Genomic DNA, 10,836 nt, shown 5'->3' with positions numbered 1-10,836 from the left:
GGCTGAGATGGGCTACAGGACAATAGGCAAGCAGCTTGGTGAGAAGGCAACAACTGTTGACGCAATTCTTAGTAAATGGAAGTTCAAGATGACGGTCAATCTCTCTCGTTCTGGGGCTCCATGCAAGATCTCACCTCATGGGGCATCAATGATCATGAGGAAGGTGAGGGATCAGCCCAGAACTACACGACAGGACCTGGTCAATGACCTGAAGAGAGCTGGGACCACAGTCTCAAAGAAAACCATTAGTAACACACTACACCGTCATGGATTAAAATCCTGCAGCGCACACAAGGTCCCCCTGCTTAAGCCAGCACATGTCCAGGCCCATCTGAAGTTTGCCAATGACCATCTGGATGATCCAGAGGAGGAATGGGATAATGTCATGTGGTCTGATGAGACAAAAATAGAGCTTTTAGGTCTAAACTCCACTCGCTGTGTTTGGAAGAAGAAGAAGGATGAGTACAACCCCAAGAACACCATCCCAACCGTGAAGCATGGAGGTGGAAACATCATTCTTTGGGGATGCTTTTCTGCAAAGGGGACAGGACGACTGCACCGTATTGAGTGGAGGATGGATGGGGCCATGTATTGTGAGCTCTTGGCCAACAACCTCCTTCCCCCAGTAAGAGCATTGAAGATGGGTCGTGGCTGGGTCTTCCAGCATGACAACGACCCGAAACACACAGCCAGGGCAACTAAGGAGTGGCTCCGTAAAAAGCATCTCAAGGTCCTGCAGTGGCCTAGCCAGTCTCCAGACCTGAACCCAATTGAAAATCTTGGGAGGGAGCTTGGGAAGGTCTGTATGGAGGAGTGGGCCAAAATCCCTGCTGCAGTGTGTGCAAACCTGGTCAAGAACTACAGGAAACGTATGATCTCTGTAATTGCAAACAAAGGTTTCTGTACCAAATATTAAGTTCTGCTTTTCTGATCAAATACATATGTCATGCAATCAAATGCAAATTAATTACTTAAAAATCATACAATGTGATTATTTTTTTTTTGGATTCCATCACAGTTGAAGAGTACCTATGATAAAAATTAAAGACTTCCACATGCTTTGTAAGTGGGAAAACCTGAAAGATCGGCAGTGTATCAAATACTTGTTCTCCCCACTGTAATTACCTACTGAATATATATATATATTAGCCTACAGCATAAATTCTTTGGGGCATGGAATCACAACGTGTTGGAAATTTTCCACAGTGATTTTGGTCATTTCTGACTCAATGGTATTATGCAATTGCTACAGATTTGGTGGTGGTACATTCATGCTGTGAACTGCATGTTCAATCTCTTTCCAGAGGTGCTTTGTTGGTTTGAGGTCTGTGGATTTTTTCATATATATTTGTAAATCAAAATATTCCAAATTGTATCAAATGTTGATGCATTGGACTTCAGTTCCTACAATCAGATTTTGTTCAGTGATACGGTACAATGCTTAAAACCCATATTCTACAATAATTTTTCACTTTAGTGTTTCTCTTTGCATGGATCGTTATTGCAAATAAAATTTTGGCTTTCTATTCCTAATAGCGCCTTAAAATTTCACAATTAATACCCCGATAAGTAAATAAAAAGTTTAGAGTTGAGTCATTCAATGTTTATATAAATATAATAAAATAGTAAATATTACATAATTGACCCTAATACAATTTTTCTCTCTAGCATTCTGTGTAGATCCTTACATGTCATACGTCATTTCCCAAAATGCATGTCTAAATAGTGCACAAATAATTGTCTGTGAGCATCAGTAACAGAAAGTCAATCTTAATTCCTTCTGCATTAAGAAAGAAACAAGATCTGAAAGCCAAACATGTCGGACCAGTATCAGTATCAGTCACATTAGATGGATGACTCCACCACAGTCCTGGGGCAGGTGTTGTCATAGCAGCAGAGTATTAATTAACCATGTGTGACTGCAGTGTAGTCTCCGGCTTTGGCCTCTGTACAGGCGTGTCAAAGACAAACCTCCCTTTTGTTTGAAAACAACAAGTATGACCTTGTGACCTCCATGGAGCTGACTGACACAACTGACCTGAATTGACTATTTAAGTAATATACTTGTCGCGCTGGACTCTTGCTCGTGCTTAGGCAATGGGTTGATTTTTCCATCCATTGTTCAATATGATTTGACTGATAGCAGTCGTTTCTTTCCAGAGAGGTGGAACACTTGAATGCAAAGTACTTTGCTCAGACACGGATAAAGCTAGATGACAATATGACCGGACGGAGAGAGAACACTTCAGTTGCACTATAGCAACTCCGATGTTGTGACTGTAAACAGATGGAGGGTGGGATACCATGAAAGTCGATGGACTGTTTAATGAGAAGAATGAGCTAATCAATAAGCGGCAGAGAAAACAAAGCACTGGTGTGTTCAGTAGGACAGATTTATCTGGAGGTGCAGTCCAAGATAAGCTGATAACACACAGACTGCTGACTAGGCTTTCTCACTGCGACAGTACCAGGGGTAAGAGGAGTAGTAGGACTGAGTCCATAAGAGACAAGGGTGCACTGAACGGAAGAAACAGAAGTAAAGCACTATGAATGGTTTACAGTCGCTGGATGAAAAAAACATAGTTGTAATTTAATAGCAAAAAGCTCAGTCTAGACAAAATGGGCAAAAGCTTTTTAATGTTTCATCCAATATGTTCTCCTCTGAAGCAAACAGACACAGTTTATTCCTTGTGCATATAAAACCAACTGTTACATCCATTTCTTTGATCGATGTGCAGTGACTGATCCTGTGACTGCAAAACGTTTCTTATTAAACAATGGACATGCAGTATACTGCAGATTTTACTGACAGAAACGTCAGTACTGTCAGTATGATAAGCCACTGTTCAAACTATGTACAAAAAGGACTTCAATCCCCACTCCATGCTACTTCTCTGCTGGTAAATATCAAATGTTCAAGTTCACTTTACAGAGATACGGGCGGTCAAACCCGCATTGCAGCATTTATGCAGTAGCTCTGTTCCAGTAGTCAAATGAACTGTAGGACTGGTCTTGGGTACTATATCACGACCAGACCACCCCTTTCACAGGTAGGCTTTCACTTTTTAGAATAAGATTAGTGTGGGCATGGCATGAACATTGCTTTGGTAGGTCTGAATGTATCCCAGCCTTATTCCTTCAACAGCCCCAGTTTCCTAAGTGCCTCCCGTCTATCCTCTCCCATGTTGGGCACCATAACCACACTGAAGCCCTGGTATTGTTGGGTCTTGTGTGGGGAAACTGGTTGGGCAGCGTGGGTTTTCTCCTGCTCAGGGATTTTGATGTGAGCGACTGGAGTGCAACATCTATCCTGGAGGGGTTTCCGGTGGTTTGCCATGGAACTCCCAAGTCCCACTCCAGAGTGTTCTAGGGTTGCTGCTTTGACCTTAGCCAGGTGTAACTCAGGTACAGCTGGCTGCTCCTCACTCCAAGATCGATGGACAAAACTGCTGCTGCTTTGTAATGGCCTGCCATTAGGTTCTCTGGTTCCCTGGGAGGTGGTTGAGGGCTGGCTTATTTTCGGTTTACCGTAGGCTGGTGCTTTGACACCACAATTGGAAGAATGTAGGTCCCAGGTGGAGTGAGATTTGGATGACCACGGTGGTGTAACAGGCTGGAACGCATTATAGTCTTTTAGGAGCCCCAGCTTTTGCAAGGCCTCCTTTCTAACTTTCTGGGGGTCTGACAAACACCTGTCACTGGGCAATGGGTCTGTGGTGGAGTCAGCTGTATCTTTTTGGGTACTCAAGGCAATGTGGGTGGGAATCGTCGGGGGTTTGGGGAACACTACTGGAGGACAGGCCTGGAGGTGCGTGCCCTGGGCTGTGGTAGCTACAGGTCCTCTGGGTGTGCTTCCACAGTGAACCTCGACTGGAACGACTGGCGCAGAGGGCTGCCTATTTGAGTCTCTGGTCGCATCTGGGGGATTTTTGGGGGGTCTTTTCAGGGAGGCACTCTTCCTCAGCTGCACTAGAGCATCATAGGACAGAGGGCCCCTGGATGAAGGGGGTGGCCATTGACCAGAGTAGTCTTTGGGCTTAGATGGAGGGGGAATAACCACAACATTGACCTCCGGAGGTACACGAGAGTGGTGGTCCTGGCATAGCCTAACATCCAAGGCAGTGGCCTGGGGTTTATGGTGAAAGGTGTCCACATCTGGGGCTATGCCTGGCCTGGCCTTGGGTGGGATGTAAGACGTGCCTTTAGCCTGGATGAATGGAGTTGGAACGAGGTGACTGTGCCCCTCACTGGGATGTATTGATACATCTGAAAGACAAAAAGAATGCTATTATTATTATTTATTTCCCTAATGAAATGCTAATATTCCAGATGATCTTACTCCCTCTTGGGCAGGTCTCTCACCAAGGAGCTTGTTTTGACCCATGGAGGCAGAAAGGTGGGCAGTCTTGCTTGCCACATTGCTTGGGGCAGACATGCCGTCAGGCTCGTCATCGGATAGTCTGCTGTCCTCCTCAGTCTCTATGGACTCTATGGTCTCCTCCAGGAACATGAGACATGCCTTCTCCTCTGCAGACAGGTGCTCAAGGCTATTGTCACTCTGCAAGACACCAATCCAAAGACATGCAAATGATACTCATGAATTAATCTGACACTGCGCAAGTAGTAAAAAGGCCAGAATGTCTCCCCTATAAATGTACTGTCTTCATTATTATTATATTTATTTGGTAAAAACTCTATCAGGAAAACAGTTTGGGTGATAGGAGACTGACCAAATGTACTTACAAATCCTGAGTTCATGCTGACAACACTATCACAGCTTCCTGCACTGTCCATGCAGGTCACTGTCTCTATGGTGATGCCACCGGGCCATGTGTTACTCGTTGGCATTGCGAAGAGTCCAAGGTAGTAGAAGTTGACAGTAGATAAATGTTCTCCCTCCCTGTTATAAGAAATGCTTGACTACATAATGCAGGAATAATGTAATATATTAATATTGGGTACTTTGAATACCATCAATTACTATTTCACATGTTGTTATCTAGTTGTGCATAAGTAAAATGTAACTAATTAAATAACACATTTCATTCTGTATTTTCATGTCCCTATATAACTATCATTCATGCCTCCATAAACCTGTTTATATCACAGATCTCATACTGTATATCCCTCAGAGTGATTCATTGAAACCTAAAGATTGGGTAGCAGAGCTAGAGGAGAATAGTGGTTATGGTGGTTAACTCTGTTTCTGTGAATGAGAGATAATATCCTGGCCACATGTGACTCAGATTACAGCTTGCTACTTTAATCTCCTTTAGCAGGATCAGTTTCAGCAAGACTGAAGTGAATACAAATGATATCCCTCCCTAAAGCTGCATACTGCAAACCTGTTTTGTATAGATGGAGTAGCCTTGCCTGTGTGTTAAATGATGCACTGCATTTGTTTTAGTTTAAAATGTAGTTAACAAGGGATCTATTCTGGAACAACTCGCACACCGTCACACCTTTTTAGGGCCAGTGGACACATGATAGCAAGTCTGTTCTGTTCATTGCTCAGGCTTCGTCATGTTAGAATGCTCCAACCTGTCCATGCCATTTCCCTGTGGCCATTTCCCTTTACCACAGGCTTTTAGGCTAAGTCCACATTCAACCTGAAATCTAACGCTCATGAACTTTGAATTTGAATGTGACAAAGTATTTCACAATGTTTATTGTATTTTAACCTGATTATCTGGACAGATGATCTCATGCAAATAACAGGAGCTGCTAAAATAGACAATGGATCGTAGACAACATCAGCCATTCGGGTTCTAAATAAAATGTTAAAAAACAAAATCAAATGTTCAAACTGTTGAAACTGGAGAGAAAAGTCATAAAATGAGCTTTCTGCTGGCCCAGCAGCCTAAAGTGCTCTTTTATAAACCAAAGCAATCCACCACAGTGTAGGATCAAGGTCTGACTGGGTAGCTGGCTGAAGTGTTGCTGGGAGTTGCAGGGGTGAATGATTATTGTCCAAGCATCACCTTTGGTTCTAGGAGTAGGGAGAGGGGTATTTCTTTACAACTAGCTCTCAAGCAACTGCCAGAAAATGCTTAATCTGTGACTGAGTTTATGGCTCAAAGGGTATTCTCATGATTTGAACATCACTCTGAAACTGTTTGGTCATATTAAATCCAATAAACATGTGACCAGTCACAATGAAAAACAAATGTGTCATTCATTTTAGGACAAACTATACTGTGAACATTTCTGCAGGATTTGCTCAAACAGTACTCACCCTAACGGTAGTAAGTAAATGCTGTATGCAGTTCAGACTTCCTAGCAGATATTAATCATCATGCATGACAGTCCATTTATCTTGGCACTCAGGTTCTTTTAGACTCATGAGTCTGATTTGGCTCCTGAGTAAATGTTTGGCGGTCTTTTCTTAGACTTTTCTTTTTTTTTTTTTTTACCAGCAATAGCCATACAGTCTAGGCAATAGACGAATAGTTTGTATTTAGGCAATCTAGGCAAATAGTTTCTAGAATTATATTGAGGCTAGTACATTTGTTTTATTTTGGAAGTTCAATATTCAATATCAGATGTGTACATGCCCCATTGTCTATGGTATTATAATTTCTCGGCTTACCTTCAATTTGTAGAATTTTTTTTATAGGATTTGTTCTAATACCACATTCAGTTAATCGCGCAGGACAGTCCGACGTCTTACCAGTTGCCAATATCAATGTCTTGTGAGCAACATTAAGGAAACACTTCCGGGTCACGAAAATCTTGAATGTTTCAAAATAAAAGAGACCAATATATTACTTCAAAATGGAGATAAATTGAGTTTATGAATTGTTTAAGAATATATACCTCTCAAAACATTGACAACAATTCAAATATTATCATATTTAAGAGTAATTTCGATAAAAAGTGGGTATTAAAACACGTTCCAAGGGCAAAATTCAGACAATGCCAATGACTGAATATGGAATACATATTGCCTCATAGCTCATAAACTATTGAATATTCCAAAAAGAAAGCAATATAGGAAATGTTCAGGAGAATGTGTAGAGTAAGACAAACCTGTCTAATCATGGGGAATGGTGTGCTACATATAGCAACACAATATTTCCACACCCTCTTCTTCCACAATGTAACTCAATGGATATGAAATATACACTCACCTAAAGGATTATTAGGAACACCTGTTCAATTTCTCATTAATGCAATTATCTAATCAACCAATCACATGGCAGTTGCTTCAATGCATTTAGGGGTGTGGTCCTGGTCAAGACAATCTCCTGAACTCCAAACTGAATGTCAGAATGGGAAAGAAAGGTGATTTAAGCAATTTTGAGCGTGGCATGGTTGTTGGTGCCAGACGGGCCGGTCTGAGTATTTCACAATCTGCACAGTTACTGGGATTTTCACACACAACCATTTCTAGGGTTTACAAAGAATGGTGTGAAAAGGGAAAAACATCCAGTATGCAGCAGTCGTGTGGGCGAAAATGCCTTGTTGATGCTAGAGGTCAGAGGAGAATGGGCCGACTGATTCAAGCTGATAGAAGAGCAACTTTGACTGAAATAACCACTCGTTACAACCGAGGTATGCAGCAAAGCATTTGTGAAGCCACAACACGCACAACCTTGAGGCAGATGGGCTACAACAGCAGAAGACCCCACCCGGTGCCACTCATCTCCACTACAAATAGGAAAAAGAGGCTACAATGTGCACAAGCTCACCAAAATTGGACAGTTGAAGACTGGAAGAATGTTGCCTGGTCTGATGAGTCTCAATTTCTGTTGAGACATTCAGATGGTAGAGTCAGAATTTGGCGTAAACAGAATGAGAACATGGATCCATCATGCCTTGTTACCACTGTGCAGGCTGGTGGTGTTGGTGTAATGGTGTGGGGGATGTTTTCTTGGCACACTTTAGGCCCCTTAGTGCCAATTGGGCATCGTTTAAATGCCACGGCCTACCTGAGCATTGTTTCTGACCATGTCCATCTCTTTATGACCACCATGTACCCATCATCTGATGGCTACTTCCAGCAGGATAATGCACCATGTCACAAAGCTCGAATCATTTCAAATTGGTTTCTTGAACATGACAATGAGTTCACTGTACTGAAATGGCCCCCACAGTCACCAGATCTCAACCCAATAGAGCATCTTTGGGATGTGGTGGAACGGGAGCTTCGTGCCTTGGATGTGCATCCCACAAATCTCCATCAACTGCAAGATGCTATCCTATCAATATGGGCCAACATTTCTAAAGAATGCTTTCAGCACCTTATTGAATCAATGCCACGTAGAATTAAGGCAGTTCTGAAGGCGAAAGGGGGTCAAACTCAGTTAGTATGGTGTTCCTAATAATCCTTTAGGTGAGTGTAGATTGGCCTATATAAAAAAAAACTGTTCTATACACTGCAGTGAATGTATTGAAGCAAATTTTCAGGAGAGTGGATAGAGTAATTATATGCAAAGAAATCAAGGGGCACTGTGTATTAGCAATTGTTGCTGGCATTTTACTCCGCCCATACCATTGGCCACAATGTAACTCAATGGATATGAAATATATATTGCCTTATAAAAAAAAAAAAATGTATGGGCAGAGTAAAATGCCAACAACAATTGCAAATACACAATTGCCCCTTGATTTGTTTGCACATATTTACTCTATAGAGTCTCCTGAACATTTCTTACAATACATTCACTGCGGTGTATAGATTCTATTTTTTTATAGGGCAATATATATTTCATATCCATTCAGTTACATTGTGGCCAATGGTATGGGCGGAGCAAAACGCCAGCAACAATTGCAAATACACAGTGCCTCTTGATTTCTTTGCATATAATTACTCTATCCACTCTCGTGAACATTTCCTACAATACATTCACTGCGGTGTATGGATATTTTTTTTTTATAGGGCAATATATTTTTCATATCCATTCAGTTACATTGTGCCAATGTAATGGGTGGAGTAAAATGCCAGCAACATTTGAAAATACAAAGTGTCCCTTGATTTCTTTGCATATAATTATTCTATCCACTCTCCTGAACATTTCCTACAATCCATTTTTACAATATACAGTAAGCAAAGTGTCAAAATCGATACATTTATTATTATTAAAATCGCGTTTTACCGCGGACTTCTATTTTGAAGGCAAAATCCGAAAACCGGAAGTCTTATTGTTGCTACGGAATCTCTAATGTTGCCAGCATGACGCTACCGTTGCCAGTGCGGTTACGGGTTTTGGTTCATCACCTTGCGGCTAGCGCCAGGGGTGTTATCATTCCACTAAACAAAACGTTTTAATGCAACAAGTTTTACCAAATATAGCTTTTTTGGACACATTTAGGGTAACAACCATTAAGCCAAATAAAATGTTTTAGTTTGTTATATATGCGTTTGTTGATAAAACGTCGTGCAATTGAATGTCTTATTTTCCTTAATAAACAAGCTTCACGCAGTGTAGGTCCATGTCCACTTCAACGACGCAGGCATATACATATTACCTGGATTTATTAAAAGAAACACAGAAACGTTTCGCATCTAATGCCGTGTTCAAAACTAATAGGTAAAATCATAACAGTCAGTGTAATTAACGCGAGTTGCCTAATCTTCAGTTCGGGAAGATGAATTTCCGGTTCTTTTGAAAGCACTGGTGGTATGTTTCTAAATTCCTAGTTCCAAGTGGTTTTCAACGACGGTATACACGAATACATCCCAGTTGACAATGGACCATGTAATTTTTAACCAATGAGAGCACAGTGCGCCTTGCAGCTAACACTTTATTCAAACTACATATTTAAGTAGTAGATCTAGTACATGTTTTGATGCTTTAAAATCTGGTGCTTTCAAGCATTTTTGTAAACTTTTTTTATACAGTTTACATTAATGTCTATCACAAAGTGTGTTGTATTTACAGAACACCAGTGTGAGAGGGTCTGTGTAGCATTGTTTTGCTGGTCATGCACATATCTCCAATCCTATTATTGATGTCTGACAGTTTCCTTAAATAACATGTCTACACTACTCCTGGTTGTAGGATTAGAATCAATTATAGCTGGCTTTGGGGAAATTAATTATCCTGGACTTTTTATCCTGCTAACTATCAACTTTTCACCCATGTAAGATACATTGTGAATTTAATCTATTAAAATACAGCTATGGAAAAAATTAAGAGACCACTGCACCTTTTTCTTTCCTTTCCAAAAAAGTTGAAAAGGAAAGTTCTGAGTGAGGAACAGAAGCGTTCAATTTGCAGTGGTCTTTTAATTTTAACCCTTCTGTTCCTCACTCAAAACCATCCTTTTCTACTTTTTTGGAAAGGAAAGAAAAGGTGCAGTAGCCTCTGAATTTTTTCCAGAGCTGTATATATTTTACAATAGCATGTCAAGGCTTTTTTCCTGACTCCCTAAACTACAGTAGTAAATACCCTATTCAATTGAACAAATACAAGTTGGCAAATAAATGACATTGAGTGTAGTAGTGCCATATGTACTACTTCATTTAGCAAATAATATTTTGTAAATTTCCTAAAACGCTTTATTGCAGGTGAATATCACTTTTTGCATCTATGGTATCAATAAACTTATGTTTTTTAAAACCAAGTGGTTTGCACCCAGGGAGCAGGTAGGCAGGCTCTGTAAAGAAAGATTGATATTACCTGATTGAAATTTCATATTGCCTAGTGATGGACTTAAGTCTAGATACTAGAAAACTACATCCAGAGGTTTGGTGTTGTAGTGTGCCCTTATACAATAGATATACAACTACCCTGTAACCAAAGTTCTTGTCTGAAAAGGTTATAAGTTTAGTAAAAACATTGGAAGCAAATAAACATTACACACTGAAACAGAGTAAAAACAATCACTCAA

General features: G+C 40.7%; 1 protein-coding gene across 3 annotated transcripts; it reads right to left on the bottom strand.

The window, feature by feature from the left end:
- Window positions 1-2,397: 2,397 nt before the first annotated feature.
- Window positions 2,398-6,681, bottom strand: zgc:158258 (uncharacterized protein LOC791186 homolog). Of its 3 annotated transcripts, none has more exons than XM_020055358.2 (4): window positions 6,590-6,672; window positions 4,744-4,920; window positions 4,363-4,558; window positions 2,398-4,266 (listed from the first exon to the last, which is right to left on the bottom strand). In XM_020055358.2, the coding sequence occupies exons 2-4, from the start codon at window positions 4,846-4,848 to the stop codon at window positions 3,131-3,133; spliced, it is 1,437 nt and encodes a 478-aa protein (XP_019910917.2). In that variant the 5' UTR covers window positions 4,849-4,920; window positions 6,590-6,672; the 3' UTR covers window positions 2,398-3,130. The 3 variants fall into 3 exon arrangements, with proteins under 3 accessions (XP_019910917.2, XP_034143009.1, XP_010880061.2); XM_010881759.3 differs by having other exon boundaries at window positions 2,399-4,266; window positions 4,744-4,900; window positions 6,590-6,681; XM_034287118.1 differs by having other exon boundaries at window positions 4,744-6,672.
- Window positions 6,682-10,836: the final 4,155 nt, after the last annotated feature.

Source organism: Esox lucius, chromosome 17 (genome assembly GCF_011004845.1).
Source record: "Esox lucius isolate fEsoLuc1 chromosome 17, fEsoLuc1.pri, whole genome shotgun sequence".
Lineage (NCBI taxonomy): Eukaryota > Metazoa > Chordata > Actinopteri > Esociformes > Esocidae > Esox > Esox lucius.
Note: the sequence above shows the minus strand (reverse complement) of the source record. Positions and strands in the feature narration are given on the sequence as shown.

Bases quoted from the DNA above. Each gene is read 5' to 3' on its own strand.
- zgc:158258 (XM_010881759.3), bottom strand. From the start codon at position 4,848: ATGCCAACGAGTAACACATGGCCCGGTGGCATCACCATAGAGACAGTG. The intron at 4,559-4,743 runs GTAAGTACATTT...GGTGTCTTGCAG, and splicing joins TCAGCATGAACTCAGGATTT to AGTGACAATAGCCTTGAGCA. The intron at 4,267-4,362 runs GTGAGAGACCTG...TTTGTCTTTCAG, and splicing joins GGGTCAAAACAAGCTCCTTG to ATGTATCAATACATCCCAGT.